The following is a 25,585-nucleotide window of genomic DNA, read 5'->3' on the forward strand; positions in this document are numbered from 1 at the left end:
TTCTTTCTTTCTTTTTCTTTCTCTTTCTTTCTTTCTCTTTCTTTCTTTCTTTCTTCCTTCCTTCCTTCCTTCCTTCCTTCCTTCCTTCCTTCCTTTTTCTTTCTTCCTTCCTTTCTTCCTTCCTTCTCCTCACTCCCTACTTCCTTCCTTCCTTCCTTCTCCTCACTTCCTCCTTCCTTCCTTCTCCTCCCTCCCTCTCTCCCTCCCTCCTTCCTTCCTTCCTTATTCCCTTCCTTCCTTCCTTCCTTTTTTTTTTAAATGTAAGATGTTCTTGTTGAATAATTTCACCAGAATACTTCTGAGCCCAATTAGAAATTTCTTTACCCTGAGATGACACATAAACTGAATAGAAACAGGAAAAGAACAGGACACAATATTGCATTTAAAAAATGTTTTCCTGTAAAAGTAATGACTAACAATACCTCCCTTCTACAACCATCTTCTGAGCAAAGCTCCTTCAAAATAGTATGAGAATACGCAAGATGAGCTAACCTATATTCAGGAAAACAGTTAAAATGAATATATCTGTTAAAAGATTCCATTTTGGGGCACACCCAGGTCGTGTCTTTAGCAGGCTTTTATATTCCAATGAAAAATGGAGGTGCTCATGATTTGTAGGCTTAAATTAATGCTAAATACTTCAAAGAACAGGACAAACAAGTCAGCAGCAAAATTTTTATGGGCTCACTTCCTTCAAGAGAACTTAAAGAGCCAGGATTTTATTGCTGTGAATTCTAGTCACCCTTCCTAGCCCTCAGCATCTGTTTGAAATATGTAGTAGACAATTGCTTTTTTGGCTCTAACTCAGGTGGTTGAAATAAAGGACAAACAGACTACTGTATATAAGCTTTCCTCCAGCAATGAAAATTTTTATGAACTCTCTTGCATAGCAAATCCTGCCGCTGCTGCGTTTCCAATCCCCATAGAATCATCAAGGAATTTGGCTATTTATTAATTCTGGTGGTCAAGCACTAGGGTGGATATGTTGAGACTTGTCTGTAATATGGAACCTCACATTTCAAAAGGCTACAGAAATGTAAAAAAAAAGTTCTGTTTAGTTCATCATTCATACGTGTAAAATTCCAAGCGAAATACTAAATACAAGTTTCGGGCATAAAAATGTCAGTTTTGTCACAGGGTGCCAGCCAAAAAAAACAAGTCCCAAGACATAGGGGTGCAGAATTATCACTAAAGTCATGAACTTGCCCACTTGTATTCAGCTTTTGAATTTTCTCTCAAGACAATGGAATTGTTTTAAAAAAAAAAAGATCTAGAGATGACATTGAGAAAACACTCTCTTATCTTCACTTTGATGATGAACAACAAAGATAAGAAATCAGCCAAACATAAACCTTTGGTCTATAAAACTTTGCATTTACAAAAGCAAAATAGATCCCAGGCCAAAGTGTTTTATTTAATAATGTTTTTAAATAGAAAAATTAATGTTAAATTAATAATGATACCAAATCTCAAACACATTTCATTTGGTATTTGCATTTGCAATAAAGTTTAGATGCTTTCTAAAAACTTAGAAGGTTGACTATAAAATAATAGCCAAGAGTTCACAAAGGTCTCAAAGGCATACCAAACTATAATTTTATAAATTCTCCTAACAAGAGCTACACTATATAGATGAGAAACCATTTAATACTACTTGCTAGAGATAAAAAACATTTACTGATAGTCTAATCATGAAATGGGTAGTGCTCTATCCACCAAAGGCTAATAACAAAGATTTTTCAAAAGAAAATACTTTATTCTAGATCTAGTTAGCATTTTCTTCTGAGCAAATCTATTTTTAAAAGTATTTGCTTCTCTAAATGAATTAGACTTATTTTAGGAAATAAAGTTTGCTTTTATTGTACAGTCAACTCCATGGCTCCCTTCCATTCCCCAATAGGCCTTCAAAACCCCTATGTAGTTGTAAGCTAATCTTATTTGGCATATGAAATCAGACAAAAAAATAACTTCATGATTATGACCAGTATCATAGTTACTGCCCATCATCCTTCTCAAAAACCAATAGGCACAATTTTGCTCTGACTGTTTCAAAATGCAGATTCTTCAAAGAAATTTTCAGACATTTTAATGGAAAGTTAACTCCCATGGATTTTGGCAAAAATACTGGAAACAAGAAGTGAAACAAAAATACCCAATAAAACACTTTTACTTTCCTGAAAAGGTTGGAAGAGAAATAAAACACACCCTTGAAAAAAAAATGATTTTGTAAAATGTTGTTAGGAAAAACTTTCACCAAATTGAAATGCTTAGACACTCGTTTATAAAAATTAAATCCCACTTACCAAAATTATTTTCTAAAGTCATTATCCCCTTAATGGATTTTAGCATATAAAGCATGTTATAATTGTTCATTTGCCTTAAGTTAAAAAAAAAATTTAAAGATAACCAATCCTGATCTCCAAAAGGCATTTTTATTAACTGAAGCAGTGTGTTACCTAGAACAAGTTGGGCATTTTCTGAAACAGCACTTTTTTCCCCCCATGTGGGAAATAGTTGTTGCCATATGCAAAATGCTTCATTGAAACATTTATTTTAATTGGTCTATTCTGGGAATGCTGAAGGAAGTTTTTCAGCTAGAAGCCTGATGAGTATCAACATGCCAGGTTCCCACCCTGGCTTAGAATCCTCACATTAGTAGATGAAAACAATCGTATGAGAAAAATTTACATCATGGCTACAATAATGTAAAGGAAACGATCACAGACAATAATGAAATTCTTATCAAACCAATCCCTCATCTTGATTTCGGCAGACTGTTGGTGAAGCAGACATTTCTCTGGACAAGAAGGTAGTGTCCTGAGGGAACGGGAGTAAGGCGTACGTTGTCAGAAACAGACTGTGTGCCAGCTTATTTGTTACACGCAGGGGATCTTTGTTTGGGGTAAAGGGGAACAAGTTTTATTTTCAGAAGGGACAGTGGTTTTAAAAAAATCAAGGAAACATTCATTCATTTACAATTAAAAAGAGAATTGTGAGTATAGTGGTTCATTTATTAATTCATTCAAAAATATTTCAAGTATCTGCTGTGTGGAAGGCAACTTTGCCAGGCTTTAAAGAGGATACACAAATGAGCAAAATGCAGCCCCAGAAAGACTAGACAAGGACACGGCAAGGAGAAAACAAAGGCATAAGGTGATAAGGTCAGTAAGAGTATTAAGTAGTTCTTTGGAGGTTTTAACACCTAGAGACCTGCCATGTGAGTTTCCCTTTGTGGTAACAATTCTGCTCTTTTCACGATCCACTCCTCAGAGAATCATCAAGGAATGTGGTTATTTATTAATTCTGGTGGTCAAGCACTAGGGTGGATATGTTGAGACTTGTCTGTAATACGGAACCTCACATTTCAAAAGGCTACAGAAATGTTAAAAAAAAAAGAGAGAGTTCTGTTTAGTTTATCATTCATATGTGTAAAATTCCAAGTGAAATACTAAATACGAGCTTTGGGCATAAATATGTCAGTTTTGTCACAGAGTGCCAGTAAAAAAAAGTACCACAGTATGGAGGTGCAAAATTAAAACCATGAACTTGCCTACTTATTGGTTACACATGCTGGGCCTGGAGTCAGGAAGAAAGATATGAATTCAAATTTAGACTTGAGTAATTCTTAGCTGTGTGACTTTGGACAAGTCATTTAGCCTGTGTCTGCCTGTTTCCTCACATGCAAAAGCAGACAGCAATAACATCTCCCATAATACTGACAGTAATTTCTCCCAGGGTTGTAGTGAGGCTCAAATGATCTATTTGTACAGCCCTGAGCATAGTTTTTGGCACGCAATAGTTGCTTCTTAAATGTCCCTTTCCTTTTTTTTCCTTTCTTTTCCCTACCCCTTCCTCCTTCTCTTCCTTTCTTCCTTTCTCCTCTTTAAATAAGATATTTTAATTCTATCTCTGTTTAACAAAAGTTTATTTTACTAGGATAAGTTGCAAGGTTTAGGTTTCCTTTTGTGCTCTCAGATATTGATCTATTATCCACAATTTGTCCGATCCGCTTCAGTATCTCTTTCTCTAAACCAAAGTAAAATATTGCCTTTTTATGATAAATGTTGTGAACCTAAAGTATGACAGTTGCAAAATAAACTTCTCATTTATAACCAGAAGGCATTATAAATATACAGAAATTAAAATAATTCTCAATGCTATTCATCCAGGAAACCACACACAGTGAGAATTTTCTCTTTTTTTTCCCCCCACTAAGGTACTATCATTCTGAAATGTGTATATTCCCATCATGCTTTGGTGTTTTTCAGCCCCATGATGCCCTCACTTTTGATTGTGTAGATGATGGTGAAGTGCACAGGGTATTTACTGATCCAGTTATCTTGTTCTGTGACAGGCAGAATCAATCAATCAAGGGGCCAGCTTTACGCTTACATATTCCAGGCACATCTCTGCACTTCAGGATACGAGATCACAGTGTTATCCAGCCAAATTTGATCAACAAATGCAGTTCCCCTGTGCCACAGCAATCTCAGATGAAGATGTTATTATGTGGAACTGAGCAAAGTGATAAAGACAGTACAGAAAAGGCAGGATCAGTCCAGCTGGACCTTTCTGACAGCCTTTATATACTGAGGATGTGATGTCCCCTTCTCCTAGGATTATAAAAGTTACCTTGATTTGAAAAAAAGGATGATGAACATGCGCAAGTGACCACTGAAAATGGCACTGCTTTCTGGTTGAAAATCCTTATGGAAGAGAGAATGTACTTTAGGATAAATTTCTGGGAAAATCCTTTAATAAAAGGACCCATTTTCAAAGGATAATACCGCACTTTGGTGTAAATTGTAACGTGGTTCTTCTAATATTCCTTTTCTTAGGTGTCAACTGATGTCTGAAGGACAAAAAAAATATATTTTCCCAGTTTGATCAGCCTTACAAATTATTTTTCTTAATATCACGATTATAACATGGAATGTAAGATGATGTAAATGTTTTAAGTGGAGGAAAGGCTCAGAAAAGCTCTTACTGTGCCGATGATACCTTTCCCACTTCACCACTGCCCTAGAGTTATTTTACATTATTTAATCCAAAATACCATCTTTTTGATTCTACCTTTCTTTTGAATTTTAAATCTTTAATGGGAGCCTTTGGCAGTCCATGAGTACAATTATTAGATATCTGCAGAGAGAAATTGAAAAATTAATCATACTTTCCATTTTTATTTTTGTACTACACCAAAAATTACTTACTCTGAAAGCCTACTCCTATACTCTTTCAATAGACTCCCCCAACACTGTAAATCCTAAGCATGATTTAGGATATGCTATATCTAAACTGAAGCAGCTAAAAGCCTCAAGTTATCCTCTGGGCATTGTGTTCTGGTTTTAAGGCAGAAGTTGATTTCAAATCATTTTTTAATTAAAATGCTGCACTTATTGGCAGAACTTACGTTATGAACTAAATAAAAAGCAGAGGAGAATACCATAAGCTAATCCTGCCAATGATGTTAAAAATTGTTTATTATCCTTTTATGGATTTTCCTACTTAAATTACAGCATTTCACAACTGTATGCAAAATCTGTAATGCTATCTCCATGCAGTTTATTATAGAAATTGATATACGCTTTAATCTGACCTTCGCCTAAAGAGCTCCTTAACCCGTGGTGGGGACGAGGGGGGAGGAGGAGGAGGAGGAATCTGAAGTCGTCCATCACTATGAGAGCAGTATCAAAACTGCTAAATCTATTAACTTTGTTTTCTTTTCACTATTATTAAACTGGGATGAAAATTGCAACTGGAACACTGGCATTTGGGTTCCCTTGTCATCATGTAATAAGTATGAGAAATATATGTGGAATCGCCAAATGGCCAATAGACAAAACACCCACTCCAAATGACGTACTGTTTTCCATACCACTCAGACAAAATCAAAACAACTGAGCTGCTGCAAACAAAAACAAAATAACATTTCCCATCAGCATTCCAGACGGGGAAAATTTACAGGAAAAGAAGCTGGGAAAGGAACCAGAGTGAATTAAAAGCTCATACCTCTGCTCGTGGTCGAGTTCTTTCTTTAGACAAATAGCACTTACTCACTTTAACACTGAAGTGTTTAACAACTGATAAAACATTTGCCATTGTTGAAAAACTTTTTTCTTAAGTCAAACATTTGCACTGTTTAAAAAGATGCAGTCCTGGGAGCTAACTCAGGGGTAGTTAGTTCTAGATCATAATGCTGCTGCCTTAAGAGGGGAAGCCAGAGAGAGGGGGAGATGGAAGTGAAAGAAGCCAGTCTGTCATTTGGTGTAATTAATTTTCACCTAATTGGAGACAGAAGGAACTACTCCCCCCCCACCCCCTTCTCCCCTCACACCCCATTGCTGGGAACTCTGTAGGGCGGGAAAGTGAAAAAGTATCTTTAGCAAGTAATGATGCTCCCATTTTCATTGCTGAGTCACATTGATAGAATTTTATTAATGTGTCTGCTCCTTGAAAGTTCCATATCTATGTTTAGCTGTGATCACTGATCATAAATTGTGGCTGTGCGGCAAGTAGCATCAGCAGCTGCATTGGACTTTTCCGGCCGCTCCGTTTCCAGGGGCTCCACCATCCCAGAGAATTCTTGCCAGCTGCATTCTCCCTAACACAAGTCCTGTGTTTTGCCTGGCAGTAAATGGACGCCTGTGCCCCAGCATCATCTAAACAACTCTGTTAACATTTGCCCCCAAGCGTCTCTCTCTTTGTCCAGTCCCTGTCTTCTAACAGATGTCATCCAAGTCTAATCAAGCATAAAATGGTCATAAATATTTCTTTCTGGTAGATTTCACATTCGCATTTCATGCAGGGCCATGATATTTTTCTGCTACCTCCAGGGAGTGCCTAATGCAAAAACCAGTTACTTACATTCGAGGCTTATGTTCCTTTAGTAAAATGCAGCACATGTTCTCAGTTCAAAGACATAAAAAGGCAGAAGACTATCTTCTGTCTTTTGTTTAACTGTACCTTTTTTTTTCTTTTGAAAAAAAAAATACACCGTGGTTTACTTAGGCAAGACAAACATCCCTTTGTCAGTGTGAAAACACACATACACAAACTACAAAGCACCACCTCCCTCTACCATTTCAGTAACAACTTCAGGCTGTCATCATAAGAGTTCTTAATTACTGACTAAAAGAGATTCGGGGTCCAGATACCTAAATGAACTGAAAAGCTATTGAAAGAATTCACGATAAGAAAGAGCAATATTTTTTTTTCCATTTTGGCTAATTTTATGCACAATTTTACAACCTGCTTCATCATTTTTAGTTAAAACAATGGGATGAATCCAGTGTACAAATGTGAGGTTCATGCCAATTTAACAGTTGAAAAAGAAAAAAGATAATCATGAGATAGAGCCTATTTCCAGCACTTAAACTTCTATAATCCAGGGGAAGCTACTCTGGATAATTAATTCTTCCTACTTAATGAGAGAAGTATCAGTAATCAGCAAAATCATATTTATCTTTGGCAAACTTGGTAAATACTCAGTCTTCCTCTAAAATAAAACTATCCTAATATTACTTTGTAAACCATATGTCTCTGTTTCTTCTTTCCTGTTACGTTTGTCAAAACAGAAATCTTATACAGCTATTTAAAGTGTACCACGAGGCACTTAACACACTATACATCACAACAGTGGAACTGGGTTTTTTTTTTTCCTCCTTTCTCTATTGAGCCTAATATTTGATTACTGTTAGTCAAATCAAGCTTTCAGGCAAATAATCTCCATTTTTAAAGTTAATGAGATATGGTCATGTCGACAACAGCTTGCAGAAACTTTTCATTTTAATTCCTGCAGGCTGTGCTGGCCTCTTTCACAGCAACTACTGTATGAATGAGTCAAATTTGCCAAAATGGCTTATGTAGACAAGTGCACACTTTAAAGAGGCACTAATTAAAAATACCCACTGGTATCGTAATTTAAATACCATGGAAATAAACTGTGAAAGAAGCTCAGCTCCAGTCTTATGGCTTTCCTCGGAGCACATTTACTTTGACTGTAGGATGTTTTATGGTTCATGTATTCTTAGCTAAAAATGACTTTTCATCTTTGAGGAGTTTGGGATTTTGGTATAATTACCCGATTTGTGTTAATATTTGTTTCACATAAGCTATTAAGCAGGCCCCCCAGAATAAGTGCTAATTGAGAAAAACATATTGCTGAAGTAAACAGCAAATTGATATTGCTGATTTAAAGCACCATTTACAACTTCCCCCTCATTATTACTACTATTACTCTTCTCTTCCCCTCCTTCCTTCTCTCTCTCTCTCTCTCTCTCTCTCTCTCTCTCTCTCTCTCTCTCTCTCTCTGTCTCTGTCTCTCTCTGTCTCTCTCTCTCTCTCTCTCTCTGTCTCTGTCTCTCTCTGTCTCTCTCTCTCTCTCTCTCTGTCTCTCTCTCTCTCTCTCTCTCTCTTCCCCTCCCAACACAGACTTTTCCTCCTTCCCCATCAAGTTTTTAGCCATAAAGGACATCATTAAATACAGTTTGCAATAATACTCTATGAATCCCATTACATTTACTATGTAATTTTCCACATTTATATATCTACATACACATATATGTGTGTGTATCATTTTACTGTACTGAGATAAGAAGAAACAGTGCATAAAAAAAAAGGTTGGGGCTGAGAGGGTTAAATCTATTTGAGGGGTTAAATATGCAATTACCTTTGACTAAAACCAGAGAGACATATAGATAAATAGAAGAAATGAAGTCCCCAGGTTCCCTTCAGAAGCCTTCATCACGTTACTACCAGACAGAAAACTCTTTAAGTACCATTTTCAGATGTTAAATCATTGTTCGTGCAGCACATATTCTCACTATTCCTGGGGGAACGATATCTGAAGACAGCGTGCTAACAAATGCAATCCAGTAAACAGGCATTTTTCCTCTTGTTGTGAGTACCTTTATATTCCAGCTCCCAGCTCTGTCATCCATGCCTTCTCTCGGCTTTGAAGCTAAAGTACTGAATGAGCGTTGTCATCTATTATCCAGAGTGTGCATGTAGATTATAAATAAGAAATAAAAGTGACTCTCAGTACACTGCTTTTGCATTAGCAAGTTGTCTTCTCTCTTACCTCCTCTGTCCTTCATACTTTGCAACCATCATCCTATTAGAAATCTGACTTTAAATGCTTCTTACAATGGGAGGTACATATTTTACAGTGGGTATCTAGAGAGGAGACCAAAGTTTCGTGGAAACAAATCAGCCTTGGGGTTTGAACAGGTCCATAAATTTAGCTTTCTGCTAGTTCTTTAATCCTTATCTTAGAGATGTCCTTCAGACTCATTATATGATAATTGGATCCATTCTTCATTTGCATCCTTCTGTTGACAAACAGAGTCTATGAATATTAATTATTCTGAAGTTTATTTGGAGAAAAGGCACTTTCTAATACTTTATCAATTATTTATTGAAAATCTCCCCCACCTAATAATCTCATTAACATTATTATACTAAGGCCAACAGCAAATATTCTTCCCATGAGTAACTGTGCCTCCCTGTCTCCCACCCAACAGATCTCCGTGTGAATTTTCTACTTCATCATGGGCAATCTTGCTTTTGTTTTTATGAAATCCCAATTTATTCTTGTGTTTGCTTTAGAAGAGAAAATTCAGATGCAGAGTTTTTAAAACATGAATTTGCTGATGTGGTATATTATGGGAAAACAAAGTTTAAAAAAAAGCAAGTTACAACTAAGAAATCTATACATGGGAGTTTTGAACTTCCTGTTGATTATTTTTTTATTCATTGTTACAGGAAATCAAATTAATAAATGGAAACCTTACGGGCCCAGTCCCTGCAACCCTGAAGAGTATATGCCTTCAGCTCATTCCAACAGGAATCATGCAAAAGAAAATGCCATCTCCGAGGAAAGAATGGAAAGAGAGAGTGCTCCTTTCCCTCTGGGTTCAGGTGAAGTTGTCAGGCTATCTGGTGTGCTTTTGCAGTAATATCTATACTTTCAAGCATTCCTACTTTGGGTTTCATGTATTAAAAACAATAACACTGGATGGCTCCTACTTGCAGGTGATGTTAAGCTAAGCACTGTAGCCAGTGATGTCAACAGAAAGGGTTTTCATCCTGTAAAGCTCATTCAGGTACCAAGCCTGTGCAGATGAACCTAGAGGATTATTTAAATATACAATGACTGTGGCAAAAAGTTGTGGAATCACAGAATGAAAGAGCAGAGATCATCTAGTTCATCCTCCTTGTCAAAACAAGAGAAATAAGGCAAGGCCATTCATCCAATTGACTTATTAAAATTTAAATACAACCAGATTTGAACCCAAATCTCTTGGCCCTACTCCAATGTCAGGGAGAGGAGAAAAACAAACAAACAAAGAAACAAAACAAACCCAATAATGTTCAGGGCACTTTTAGGAACCCAGTATTTAAAGACAGAAATGTCTTCTCAATCATGGACTCCCTTATACACATGAGGAAACAGAGACCCAGAAAGTTTAGATGACTTTTCGAAAAAACACACAAGTTGTAAGAATATGCGGCTTGAGAGGTTCTCTGACTTGAAATCCATTGTTCTTCTTTACTGCATCACATGTTCAGAAAGTTTTCCTGGAATGTATCCTAAATGACCATTTTCTCTGTAGTGAGATGAGGGACTGGATTTTTTTGATGTTGATAACATTATTAATTATATTTTAGGTAAGATTTATCTAATAATGAGATGAATCATAAGAATAAAAATCTGAAGGAAGAAGAGAAAGAAGTTAGTAAGACCAGAAGTTATTTTAGTAATCCACTCAAGAAGTCATAAGGATCTATACTAGATTAGTGACAGAGGGATTGGAAAGCAGGTCATGGTAGTCAGCAAGACTTGGGAACTAGGCCACAAACTGAAAATAAAAGGAATAAAGGAATAAAAGATGACTCTAATATTTCAATCCTAGGTAAATAGGAAAACTGTTATTGATAAATATATGGAACTGAAGGGTATTTTTTTGGAGAAAAGATAAATGATTTCAGTTTAAGACATGATCATTTTGAAGAATGTAAGCCATCACAATGGAGGCTGTAACAACTATGTGTATGGATTACAAAGATGTTAGAAGTAGAGATAGAAATTTGATAGTCATCTGAATAGATGTGACGGTTGAAGAAAAATGACAGTAAATTAAGTGGGCAAGAGAATGAACATGAAGAAAAAAAAGGGCAGAGAAAATCTTGGGGAACTGCCTACATTTTAGGGGGTAAACAATGGAAGAAGAGCAAACGAAGACAGAGAAGCAATTAAATAGAAGGAGAAATGGCAGAGTTCAGTATCATGCGCATCTGGGGAGAAGGGTTTCAACAAGGTCAAGATCAAGAAACTCAAGTTAGAAGAGTACTAAGAAAATGCTACATTAGGAAGTTATCACCGACCTCTGAGGAAGCAATTACAGTGGAATAACAAGGGCAGAAGACAGACTGAGGAGGAGTTGGAGAATGAGTAAGTAGTCAGTTGTAGGGATTGTATCTTACTATACTTGATCACAAAAGAGTATATTGTAAAATGTTGGCTTTCATTCTTTAGTGTAGAACTTTTAAGTACTGGCAGCAATAATCTGTCTCAAGGAGCAGATAATGGATCCCTTTGCTTGAGCTATCCATGAGTACCAGACCTACAACTGTCCCTCCAACCACACCCCGTCTCTAATGGTCACAATCTTTCCTTTCCAAGTTTTAAGGATATTTTCTCATAAAATAAGTCTTTTGAGGCCCAGTGATGTTTCACTTCTTGCTTTTATATCCCCCCTTTTTGCACAATTTCAAACACATCAACACCTGAGAAATACTTGCTGACTAATTTCTCCAGAAATTTCCTATAAAAGACTGTAAACTTCCTGAGGGTATGGACTATTTTATTTTTGTCTTAGTATCTCTATGAATAATGGGAGCTTAATAAATATATTCTAATTGATTGATAGCTCATCAGCAAGCCTATAAACTCCTTGAGGCCAGGGATGATTTTTTTGGATTTCATCTTTGCAATTCATTGAATCTAGCACAGTATTTTATATATATGCATATATATCTCGAATCCCTTCTATAGATGAAACATCATGATGGTTAGACTTTGGGTTTACCAAAAAAGAAATACAAGATACCTTGAATTCAAAGAACTAATGCTATATATCCACTTACTAAATTCTTGATGGTCTGAATTAAAGCAGAAGAGAGGGAGACAAGTCATATATGACTGAGAAAGAAGTGAGGGTCAGTTACCAACTGAGTGATGATGAGGACAATGGTAAATTCCAATAACCCAGTTCACGCTGGCTATGTGTGTAGAGGAAGGAATTAGATGGCTAACCTTCACTAGGTCTGACAGCAGAGGATGTGGAAATGACAGCATGAAGTCAGTTCTCAAGGGATGGCTGCAGGATTCTGGGAAGTATCTAAATCTTTCCCAATAGCACTGAGGAAAATGTGGGATTTAAGAAACCAGGATAACCACAATGAATGATGATGCAAGAACAGGAATTGGGAAATAAACGATAGGGTGGGAGTGTGTGTGTGTGTGTGTGTGTGTGTGTGTGTATGTGTCTGTGTGTCTGTGTGTCTGTGTGTCTGTGTGTGTGTCTGTGTGTGTGTGTGTGTGTAGAACAAAAAGGGAAAAAGACAAAATGACTAAAGGAAAGCCAATCTATTGTTAGGGAGTCTGACTCTGCTAGTAGATATGAAGCATTCCTTAGAGGTGGCCAATTTAGGATTTATGTTTCAAGAGTCATGCAAAGGGTCATAGCCAGGGTTTCAAAGAAGAAATAGCTATACTTTTTTTTTTATCACCTTCAACCCCTGTGAAGGATCCCATGGGGATTTCATTTTTCTCACAGTTTGACTCTATGTATTCTGATCTGTGTAGGAACTTCATCACCTGCTAGATGGGAAGAGATAATCACACTATTCCCTTTACCCGTGGTCAGCCCTTTTCTTGCATGATTTGGACAATTCAGAATCCTATATATTTTAATAATAATGAATAATCACTATTCCCCTAAATAGATTATTAAAATAAAAATGTCTTTCAAGGAAATTTTAATATAATTGGAGGGAAAACATGTATACAAGTAATTATAAGATTATAGGAAATGATGGAATTTGTATGGAAGAGACAAAAGAATGTTGGCTCGGGCAATTTGGTTCAAATCCTACTTGCTACATCTACCTATGTGTCACAATCTCTGTGATCTCAAGTTTCTCAGAATCACAAAATCCAAGTCGTGGAAAGCATCTGTCTAAGCCACACTAGAAAGGAATTCCCATTGTAATACATCTGACAAAAGATCATCAGTCTTTTCTTTTAATATCCTCCAAAGAGGGCAATCCCACTACCTGCTAAAACAACCCATCTCTCTTTGGGATAGCTCTAAAATTTGGAGAAGTTTTGCTGAAAGCAAAATTAAACTGGCTTTTTTGTCGTTTTTACTTGCTTGCTCTGGCTTCCCTTTGGAGTCCAAAAGAATAAATCTAATCACTCTTCCACAAAATGTCTCTTCAAATACTTGAAGAGTATCTACCATGGTATGGTATGTGTCATAACCACTGAAGTCAATCAGTCAGCTAATAAGCATTTCCAAAGCACACTCCTATGACAGGTACTATGGTAAGTACGGGTACATAAAGAAAGGCAAAAGACAGTTCCTCCCCTCGAGGAGCTCACAATCTGATGGAGCTTACATCCAAGTCTTCTAATCTCCATGACACGGGGGTAGATAGTCTCTAAGATTCTTTCTAGCTGTCGATCAAAGATCTAGGATCCTAATTGTAAAGGACAAGACTAGATAGATTGCTATAAAAAGGGTAAAAATGGGGATATCACTTTCTAATGGGAGCAAGAAGGGGAAGCATGCATTCAGGAAAAGCTTCATTCAAGAAGCCTCACCTGAATTTGGCCTCCAGCAAAAGGATTTTAACAGGAAAGGACATCAACAAAGAGACACAAGAGCTAGGAATGATGAGACTTGGCTTTGTGGGAGGGATGGTATAGAGTAGTAGAATTTCAAAACACCATCAATGATGGGAAATAGCAGAAGATCAGCTTGAAAAGAAAGGCTGCCATCAGATTGTAGTGTGCCTTAAAAATTCCTAGGATTGGGAATTTATGCTTTATTCTATAAAAAATGTTGAGTAAGAAGGCCATGATTAGGTAGATACATTCAGAAAATTATGTTTTGAAGTATAGTGAGAGGATGGACTAGATAGATAGAAAAGGACCAGGCTAGAATGAGAAGGCCATTTCAGAGATAAGAGCTTGAACTATAGTAGGGGTAGCAGGAATAGGGAGGATGCCCCATTCCCCACCCCTGAACACTGTGGAAGGAATGAAAGAAAAAACATAAGTTTAAATTATCACCAAAGTTAAGAGGTGGGAGACCATACCAACCACATTTGGGTGGGAAAAGGGGAGGCAGGGGGAAGGAGATACTCAGGAGAAGATGGTGCAGAATCTTAAAAAAATAGTCATCTAGGCTATACCTGAGCAGTAAAGCAGCTTTTGAAAGAACCTGAAAAATGATTTCTCTAATGCCTAGGCAGCCTGCTTTAGATTTTCAAGGTCAAAAGGGATAGGTTTAAACTTTGTAGAGTCATCTAATCTATATTAAGTAGTTGAAATGATCTTTTTAAAAGGCTGTACCTTGATTTCCTTCACAGAATTTCTAGCTGTACCTCTTTCTGTGTGATAAGAATGCAGACAAGGTAAAGAGGGCAACCTTTTAGTCAACTATCTCTCTGAGATCCCCTCTCCCTGTCAAGCATCAGCCCTGAGAGTGCTATTCTGGCCAAGAGGTTCCTTCAAACACAGTTCCATTTCAGGTAGAAATGGAGCTCTCAGAAAAGAAGCCAGCTCATTTTGAAAAAGAAGGGAGAGATAAAGCTGGAATAAATATTGCTCACAGCACTTGGGTATCCAGGCTCTAACTCTGACCCAGAACAGTTGCAAACTAACACTCCATCAGATGTAACAGCCAAGCAAGGGCTGCTAAAATCAGTGGACCTCTTAGAATAATAGTTCTGAAACCAGAACTATTTCCCAAACAAGAGTATAATACAAGCTTTTTCTCCTTGGGGAAAAGTACATATTTTGACTTGTAGGTTATGAATCTTTAACACTTCTACCATAAGTCCAATGATACATCCTTGGTGAGTAATTTCTTTTATTTATTGTGTTAAGCAATTGGTCGTTGTTGAATGGGGTGATGTTTGACTAGGAAAAAAACAGGTGGTCTACAGAAACATTAAAAAAATACCATGAAATACAACTCAGAGAGCACTGTCAACAGGCCCAAATGCTCTGAAGCATAATAAACTACTCTTTGCACGTATTAAAACAATGGAAATAAGTGTGGCAAGTTCAAAAGAACTAACTCTCTAATCAGGGAGAGTAGGGTGAATAATTTTCTCAAGAAATACAAGGTACCAGAAATATTTTACTTAAAATGCTTTCTTTTGGTTGGGAAAAGGGTTCAAACATGTCACCTAATACTAAAAAAACAAAGAAGGTATTCCCCAGCCCTGTCAGTCACTGACAGCTGTTCCAGGCACCTGGAGAAAGTTTACAGTTTAAATCTTCCAGTTCTGTATACCTAAACACAATAGCAATAAAGGGGAACCTGTCAAACAGAAAATGGCCTGCTTTTAAGTTGTCCATAAAATATCTCCCGCTACCAGCATTTCTTGTAGCTCGTTGAGTATTATGTTCAGCAATATTAATAGACCCATATTTACCGTATCTTAAAAACTAACAATTCCACTGCCAGGACTAATTAGGGAGGCAGGAAACTGAGAAGAAGCAGTATACAATTTCTTAAACATGGCCCATCTCAGGACTATAATGTTGAGTTTATTGTTTCTAGGACACTGTAAACTCTGTCAGAAGCACTGCTGGACCCCTTTTGTTTCAGGAGTAAAACAAAGAGATCCCATTCTAACATACTTTTTTAGAATTGGGCAGATTTAAGCCAATTTTCTTTTTTGGCCTGGTTGCCACCACAATGGACTTTTCTCTGGTGAAGTATTTATAGGAAAAAGTGAGAAGCAAGAGGCCAACTTTCATATGGAAAGGAGAAACCCCAGTCTGGTGGGTGTTGTTGCTTCAAAGTAAAAATGAATTGAAGTATGCCGAAGCACAGACATATTAATTGAAAATGGCCAAAGCTGAAAACGACATAGTTGCTTTACTGTGGTTATAGCCAATTTTCACCCCACTCTGGATGAGAGTAAGCATCCTATATGTAGTAGATGGGGAAGGGACTTCAGAGTCAAGGAGAAATGGTTAATTCTGCCTTTAACGTATCCTGACTTTGTGATTCTGAGCAAGTCAATTAGGATCGGAGTACAGCAAGCAATATTCTTGGGATTGAAAGTTTCAAAGCAGGTGACGCTTCATATTGGTAAAGGAAGCTTCTCATCTGAAACTCCCATTACCTTTGAAATTCCAGGTCTGTTTTGTTTTGTTTTGTTTTTTAAGAAATGGATATGAGAAAAAAAGGATTGAGGGAGAGGATGAGTAAGGTAAATCTATAGAAAAAACAAAAGTTTTTCATAAGATATGACTCCTGAAATGGAAGTATCAAAGAATCACAGATCTAGAGTAGGGAGGGTTCTTCAAAGTCAATTAGTCCAATTCCTCTCTTTAACAGGAAAAACCTGAAGTTCTAAAAGGAGAAGTTGATCAGTATTACTCCGGTAGTAAGTAGAAAAGATCACATTCGAACTCAGTTCCTCTGATCCTAATCTCATCCTTGCTCTATGATAAACAACACTGTCTGAATCCATGCAAAATCAGTTAATTGGTAACAATCTCAAATTAATTTTAATTTTAATGAAATATAAAATAAATAAATCAATGATAATTTATTATTATATACAATATAAGAAATATTGTATTATTATTTTATTGTTATATATAATTATAATATTTATAACATATAATAATTATAATATTAAATAACATTAAATAAAATAAAAATAATTAATTTTAATAATTTTAAAGATTAGTAATAATGATTATTTCTGATTTTAAAATATCATTCATTGAAGCATAAATATTGCTACTTTTCATCCATTTGATGAACCATTCTTTTCCCCTGACTCTAGTCAAAGGATGAAAGAGTCGGTCTAATTTTAAAGATATGGAACTCAAGCCCCATGAGCATAAGTGACTTGCCTAAGGTCACCTAAGTAGAAAGAGGTCCAGCTGGGATTTGAACCCTAATGCAGCTCTCTTTCCATTATACAATATTGTTTTCTATTCAAAAGGCAGCTTGGTCATCATTCAGTTGCAAAGGAGCAACCTACAGCATAAGATGTAATTATAATTTGAGCTATGGTGCTCTCACCATTTAAAACATTGTTATTATTACAAACTCTTTCTTTAGGTGCAATTGGAACATACTTTACTTCAGAAAAGCAGAGTAAGCAAATCATTCCTGTTAACTCTGGGTAAAATATATTTCTTTCTTTCCTCCAATTTATTTATTTTAACATTCATTTCTTTAAATTTTGAGTTCCAAATTTTCTCGCTCTCTCTAGCCCCTCTCCCACCAGTTATTAAGAGGGCAAGCAATATGACAGTAATTACACATGTGAAATCATTAAGACATATTTCTATATTAGCTGTTTTGCAAAAAAAAATCAAGAAACATGGCTTTGATCTGCACCCTGAGTTCATCAGTTCTCTCTGTCAGTCTTTCCCATTTGATCATCATTGTTACAGTATTGCTGTTCCTGGGTACAGTGTTCTCCTGGTTAGTGAGATATAGTTCAGTTGATGTTCATGGGTCCTATGTGTTCTTTGCTTACAGTGATCTGCCAGACAGGAAGAGGAGAAGGAGGGGCATAGAGGAACATCTAAATCTAAAAACTTGAAGATGTTCAAAAAGTGAACTCCACCCGACCTTTGTTGTCAACATAATACCACAGCTCCTGCCAAAGCTTCTGGAGATGCCATTTCTGGTGGGCCAGGCTATAAATGAGCAAGTTGCAATGATTGCCTTCCCCTGGGCTCCCAGCTGAACCAGCAGCAAGCCCTCTTTTCTGCTGTAATATCGTGCTACTCTTTTATGGGCATCACAAAGTCCACCTGTAACTAGTTATATTCACAAATTGGAGGCCCTTCTAATAACCTGGCTCCGAATGTTGTTTTTAACCTATTCTCTATTCTCCAAAGGTCTTAAAGGAGGTCTTCCTAAATCCTAAAAGATGGAACAATGGCCAAATGGAAGATCTGGGATGAAAAACAAACGACAAAGAAACAATTAGATCTCAACAGACAGCAGCCTATAGAAATTATTGATTCGGGGGACAAGTTAATTATTCAACCTCCCTGGTGGTAGGTACTAATCCCATGGAAAATATTACAGGAGGACTGTAAGAAGCATTTAGACATGAAAATCACTGCCATGTGTAAAAACTTAGATATGAAAAAAATGCACGTACAACAATTTAGTCCCAGAAAAATGTGTACTCCAATAAAAAAAATACTTAAAATTTGGCTAAGAATGTCCTTTTCACCTAATGGACAATTCAGTAAAGAAAATATGATGGATTTTTTTCTTGCCTGAATTTGATTCCCAATTAAAATTAAATATAAACTGAAATGCCACCTGGATTTTGCAAAACTCTCTTTTTAAAAAAGAACTTGGACTTAACATATACAAACGTTTTACTAAATGACCCATGGCAAATTGCGTAATGCCAGTAAAAGTTGTGTTTTTTAAGTTATGAGCCCCAAAGATTTTATCTGAAATAAAACCCTGATTCAATTCAGATTCTGGAGGCAAACTGTGACCTTAACTCTGCCTCTAAATTTAAAACATTTGTGTGTACAGCCCTTCACTAATGCTGCTAGTAGGTATAGAGAAGAAATACTGTATTTATTAAGATTCTTGTTTTCTTTTCTAAAAGGGTAAATTAGTCCACTAATTGGCTACAAGAACTGGTTCCACAACCTTGCAATCCCAATTTAGAGGTCAGCCTTTAAATTAAGAGGTGTATCCCCCTATTCTCAGTTCAGCTTTTCCTGCTTTATTCTCAATCATCAATTCCCATTGTTCTCTAAGACTAAATTTGTTGTCAGTGGTGTTCAGTTCCAATCCTTGTGCGTTTCTTGCTATCTGTATAACATCAGATGGTTGCTTCATCCTTCTGGGTCTCAAGATATTTATTTGTAAAATGGAGATGGGGGCGGGGGAGACTGGACAAGACCAGACAGTCTCTACCAGTTCTAAATTCTCTAAGGCAATGAGCCTAGATTTAAAAGAAAACAAATCAGGTAAAAGGAGTACAGACAGCTTTGAGCTCTGGGAAGTAGTTCCTCCAATGTTATTAGCTATAATAGCTTTATAATTTCTCTAAATGGGAGAAGACTTAGACCTTCCATCTCAACTGTCTGTTAGAAATAGTTATGGCAGGCTCAAAGATATGAAGTTCTCAACCTTAGACACGTCCTAGCTGTTTGACCCTGGGCAAGTCATTTAACCCTGATTATCTATCAATTATAGTTCCTTCTGCCTTAAAACCAATAGGTAAGGGCTTTTTAAAAAAAGAAATAATTAAATCAAGAAAATGTAACTCTTCTTCTGGACTACTCAAGTCAGGGAAGCCCATTTTGAAGGTAAAGAAAATGGAAAGTATGAGCCATCAGTGCAATTAGTTGGCACAGTGGATAAGCACTAGGCTTGAAGTTACATTCAGCCTCCTATGCTTCTTAGCTGTGTGACTCTAGGCAGGTCACTTAACCCTATTTGCCTCAGTTTTCTCATTTGTAAAATGAGCTGGAGAAGGAAATGCCCAACCTGTATAGTGTCCTTGCCAAGAAAACTCCAAATGGGTCACAAAAAGTTGGACAGGACTGAAATGACTGAAAAATAACAAAGAGCAAATCGGTATTTTTAAATGTTGGGAAAAACAGTGAGAAATGACCAATAAAGGGGAGAAGAATCAGTTTTCTTTTTTTCTTCTTTTTTATGATCATAACATTATAGGAATAAAGAGAAAAAAAAATCTGCGTCTTAACTTCTCCATTACCAAAGCTGTAAAACTTGAGAAGTTGCTCCTTGGCTGTAAGAACAACATTAGAGATAGTCAAGGCTTATTTGTCTGGAGACAATAGTCTTTATTTTTATTACAGAACACAGAACACAGGGGCAGCTTGCCTCCTGCAGACATGTGAAGAGTTACTCAAAATGTGCCTATTTTTTAAGGCCGTGTAGGATCATGGAAAACATACTATATTTGCAACAAGAGGTCCACAAATGAATTCTGCTTCTGCGACTTAGCACCAGTATGACTCTGGACCTCAGTTTCCTTTATATAAAATGAAGACTGAGACATTAATGACTAATACATTTTTAATTTATTTTATTTTAATTTATTTTCTAAAACCCTTACCCTATAGCATGTATTGGTTCCAAGGCAGAAGAATGGAAAGGGCGAGGCAATGGGAGTTAAGTGACCTGCCCAGGGTCACACAGCTAGGAAGTATCTGAGATCACATTTGAACCCAGGATCTCCCATCCCCAGGTCTGGCTCTCTATCTACTGAGCCACCTAGATGCTCCCTTAAAGCACTTTTTAAAAGGCAATAAAATAAAAACATCATACAGAAAATGGACTAATTTTTATATACAAGTTGACTGTCACTCTATACAGAATTAAAAAAAAAAAAAAGACCTGGAAAAGAGAGAACTTGGAGGCTACCCAGTCCAAACACTACATTTTACTTACAACACAAGAGACAAACAACAATGTATATAACACCAGTTATATAAAGGATAAATAGGAAATAATTAGAAGAAGGAAGGCACTAGGATTTAGAGAGGTTAGAAAGGGTTTCCTGTAGAAGATGGGATTTTAGGTGGGACTTAAAGGAAGACTTAAAGGGAACCCAGTAAGTGGAGATGAAGAAGAAAAACATTCCAGGCATGGGGGACAGGTAGGGAAAATGCTTGGAGCCAAGAAATGGAGTGTCTTATTTATGGAACAGCAAGAAGGCCAGTGTCATCAGATTAAAGAATATGTTGTGTAAAAAGATTAGAAATTTGGGATGGGACTAGCTTAGGAAGGGCTTTGAATGCCAAATTATATTGCCTTTGCCTGAAGATCTCCAGAGAGGGAGAGCTTACTACCTTCTAGGATAGCCAACGACTCCACTTTTAAATAGTTCCAACTGAGAGGCATATGTTTGCCTATTTTCAACTTTGCACAAAATCCTCTTAATTCTACTCATTTTTAATTTCAGTGTTCATGAGAATAACTAAAAGTTTTCTTTTCTGGGCCCACAATCATATCCCTTGTATTCTATCTGATGTATTCCAGGCTAAGAATTCCCAGTGCTTTAAAACCATCTTCAGAGGACACGAACTCAAGATCTTTCACCATCCTGGTTGCCCAAATTATTAATGCCCTTCCCCAAACTGCTCAGGAGTAACTGTAATACTCCAGTTGTGGTATGTGTAGGGCAAGTTCAAGGGTTCTCTGACCTACTGAAGCTCATGCCTCTTAATAAAGGAGAATGTCAGTTTTTGGCAGACTTTCATTTGGATCAATAATTCAATATTTTTCTTCTAAATTAAAGGCAACAATCATTCTGAAATTAGTCCTTTTTATCTTCAGTATGTTATAAGTTTTCAGTGTATTGGGGTAATTTTTTTTAAAGTTTACAAAAATTATCAAACATTGATGGTCAAATATCATATCTTCTACCCTGCCTAATCTACAAATATCAGTCAGGCATCAGCCTGTGCAGACAGATAGACTTTGCACAATTTCCTGAAACCCAATAAATTCAGATGATTATATAGTTCAGGAAAAAAATCTGTGGTGGCCTATACACAGAAATTAACTTTATTCTCTCATTGTGCCCACCTCATATCAAAATGGACTGGAGGAAGGCCAAGAAGTCTCTAAAGAAATTAATACTCCAGGCATGTTAATGAACCCAAATTCCTCATTAGATGGGACATAGGCCAATCTCCAGTGTGTACTGCAAGTTATAACCTGATGGAAAAGATTAAAATAAATCATAAGGTGGTGTCTCCCTTCTCTAAAATCTTAAATTAGTTATTGTTTTAGCCTCTTACATGGGTATTAATTATTCTAAGTGGTCCAGTGGGTAGAGAACCAGGCTTGGAATTAAGAAGACATGAGTTCAAATTCAGCCTCAGACATTTACTAATTATGTAACCTTTGACAAATTCTGTAATCCTGTTTGACTCAGTTTCCTCACCTATGAAATGAGCTGGAAAAGGATATGGCTAACTACTTCAGTATCTTTGCCAAGAAAACATGAAACAGGCTAAAAATCAGAGATGCCCAAAATGAATGAAAAAACAACTACATACACATACGCACACACATACATTTTCACCTTTTGTTAGTTAATTCTACATAACTGAAAAAAAAAACACTTTAATTTTAGTTTCTCCAACTGGAATTGAAGTTCCTTCAAGATCAATGACTTTGAATTTATCTCTTCTCAATTTACAAACAACCAAGAAAGAACTGCTTATTGGATTCTCTTATGAAAACAAAAACTGACAGTGTTAGCTTCTAGGTAAGGGCTATTTAACCTGGAGTCCACACACACTCAAGATAGATTTCAGGAGGTCTAGGAACTTGGAGGGAAATATACTTTTATTGAATTGGTGTCCTTTGCAATCCTGCACAGTTCTGCATTTAAAAAAAATAATTCAGAGAAAGCATCCTTAATGGTTTACCAGATGCCTGATTTGTCTATGAGACACACAAAAACTTAAAAGCCCCTAGTAGATCTAACCAGCCATTTTCTCAGCAGGCTGGCATGAGATCCAACTGGGTACATGGAAAATTAACTTCAATGGTCTTACCAAGTGTTGCAGTTTCAGTCTCTAAGTCTAGTCACAAGAGTTTTTGTGATCAAAAAATCCACTGCCCTGCCACTAACCTGTGGGAAAGTATTCTGGATCTTATATGTGGCCATTTTCTTGGCAGATAATTGAATCTAATCCACCCTGGTAAAACCTGCCAAAGCTCAGGTTCTGTTGGCACAGCCTTCAAAAATCCAGGTTCATCTCCATACAGTGACAAGGCCAGACAAGGCTGAAGTGGAAAACAATGAACTTATTGGAGAAAAGCCTCATATCCTGACTCTTGAAGGAATTGATAAATTAAGTAAATAAATGAAAATGATAAATTGGTTAATTATTTTAAGAGTAAGGCTGATTCCACTAAGTGGATAAATGGTTAAAAAATACTGTCAAATATTATAGTTAGGATGACCTCTGAGGCTAACTTCCAACCCTAACACCCTGATTCTGTGACTACAAACACATAGTTCTCAAAGGAGAAAAATTGTCAACCAATCTTGCAAAATCTGAATAAACTCTCAATCAGAAATGTAGAAAAAAATATTTGTGGGGTATTACCTTAAATCCCCTAAATGGACATAATAAAAAAGGACAAAATTCAACATTGGTGAGACTATGGAATAATAATGATGATATTTATATAATGTGTTCAGGTCTTTCTATGGAACATCAGATATGTTAATAGTTTTGCAGAAGCTGGGAATAAATATAATCCTCTTGGAAAACAATATGGTAATAGAGGGCCTGAGAAACAATATTGTTTGGTTCCTATAACCTATTGTCACATTAAGACTGCCAGAACTGATATTCTAAGGATGCTATTAAAAATGCGGGGAAATGGAATGAGAGATACCTGTACGAAAACATTCATAACACCTTCATGTGAAGCAGGAAAAAGCTAGAAGCCACTAATGTGGACAATGTTTGGGAAATTGCTCAATAAATTGTAGTATATCAAGGTAAGGGAATATTATTATACCATAAAAGTAGAAATATGAATAATACAAAGAAATGAGGAAAGACTTATGAAAAGGGATACTGACTGAATAGAACAGAAATAGCATAGCAATATACCTATCAATGTGGACAGCGTAAAAATGAACAATAATAATAACAACAAATACAAAAGAAGTGAAAGCGTTCAGAAGGACGCAGGAAAAATATAACCCAATGCTATTAATTTAAAGTTAATATATAGATTTTTACAGTCTAAATGAAAGTTTTGTGCATGATCATTTTTACTATAGTTTGGGAATGTAGAATTTTGTTTTTGTTGAAGGACTTTAAGTTTAGGATTTTAAAAAATCTAAAAAAAAAGCACATAGAAGAGAAACAGAGCAGAAGGAGTCAAAAAGCCAAGAGATTCTCTTGTTATGAATTTGTTAAACATTAATTTCTCTTTTAGCCAACAGTAGATAATTTTGTGTTCATTTTTTATGTATGATCATTGTTCATATTATTTATTCAAATGAATGCTCCTGTTTGTTGATAATTACAAAATTCAGACTAAAATGACTTGAATAGTCTTTGACCACATATCCCTGGGAGGACAGATCTTACACCAACATCTGTTTCGATTCTATATATATATATTGGATTTCAGATTTCTAGCAGAAATACAATCAAGTCCTTGCAACTCGATTGGATTTTAAGTCCAAAACTTTAAATGACAAGTAAATGTCAGGGTCAGTAGAAAAATTAAACCATGATATGATGTTCAATTGTGGGCACATATGTGCATTTGGTCGGGGTATTGTTTGTTTGTTTGTTGCTAGCCCTGCCATAATAACTTGCCCAAAATAGTTGCTAAACTAAAAGTTTGCTAAGTGATTGAACCGAAAAAAAAGGGAAAGAATACTTCACTTCCTCCTTACTAGAACAAATGTATAAACACTTTGACAGTACATCTGAAACCTCTCCAGATCTCTTATAGTGTCTTGTCCATTGTACAGGGATTAATGTATATTTGTTAACTGAGATCATTTTCAACATTCTTTCCAGTTCCAAATGTTCTCAGCTTTTTTTTTAATTTACTATTTCCCTAAAGTACAGACAATTGGCTCTTCTTTTATTGACGTAATAGCAGTGAATCAAAAAAAAAAAAAGATCTGAGTCTCCTATATATGCAATGAGCCCATGAAGTCTCCTATCAAAGCAAAACACTAACTTTTTATGTGGGGTATCTGGATGGAATTAGACATCCTCTATCCTCAAGAAACGAACAATTTAAGAAAGAACTAACGCATATACCCAGATAATTGCATGGTTCAAAAGCAAAATGTACAATCCAATTTTGTAAATTTCTTAATGACAGGGACAAAATTATATGCTCCTTTCTATCAAAGAATCATATGCAAAGAGCAGGAAATTATCTTTAGTCAAATCCCATAATTTTTAGGAAGCTAAATCTGAGGCTCAGAGGTGTTAGAATGATTAATCCAAGGTGACATGGAAAGAAAGTGGCAGAGTCCAAATTCCAGTGAGGTTCTTTGACCATTAGTCTAACACTTTTCACTGTACCCTATCTCCAGATGTTAATCTGGCATAGTACTTATATTCTTTATACACAGTGCTGTTGTTCAGTCATTTCGGTCACGTCTGACTCTTTGTGATCCCTTACACATAGTAGGTATTCAATGAATTTACAGTAACTTGAAACAAGGTAACGCTACTTAATGGAAAGGACATGGGGCATTTCCAAGTTATCATTTCCAAGGTTCCATTGCTACCAAG

General features: G+C 36.3%; 1 protein-coding gene across 1 annotated transcript in view; it reads right to left on the reverse strand.

The window, feature by feature from the left end:
• The window catches only part of FOXP1 (forkhead box P1), a 281,610-nt gene that overhangs the window by 229,509 nt on the left and 26,516 nt on the right, over positions 1-25,585 (reverse strand). The window contains exon 3 of the mRNA XM_044661547.1: positions 11,738-11,743. Within this exon, the coding sequence (XP_044517482.1) occupies positions 11,738-11,743 (6 nt within the window). The remainder of the gene's footprint in view (positions 1-11,737; positions 11,744-25,585) is intronic.

Source organism: Gracilinanus agilis, chromosome 1, assembly GCF_016433145.1.
Source record: "Gracilinanus agilis isolate LMUSP501 chromosome 1, AgileGrace, whole genome shotgun sequence".
Classification (NCBI taxonomy): domain Eukaryota; kingdom Metazoa; phylum Chordata; class Mammalia; order Didelphimorphia; family Didelphidae; genus Gracilinanus; species Gracilinanus agilis.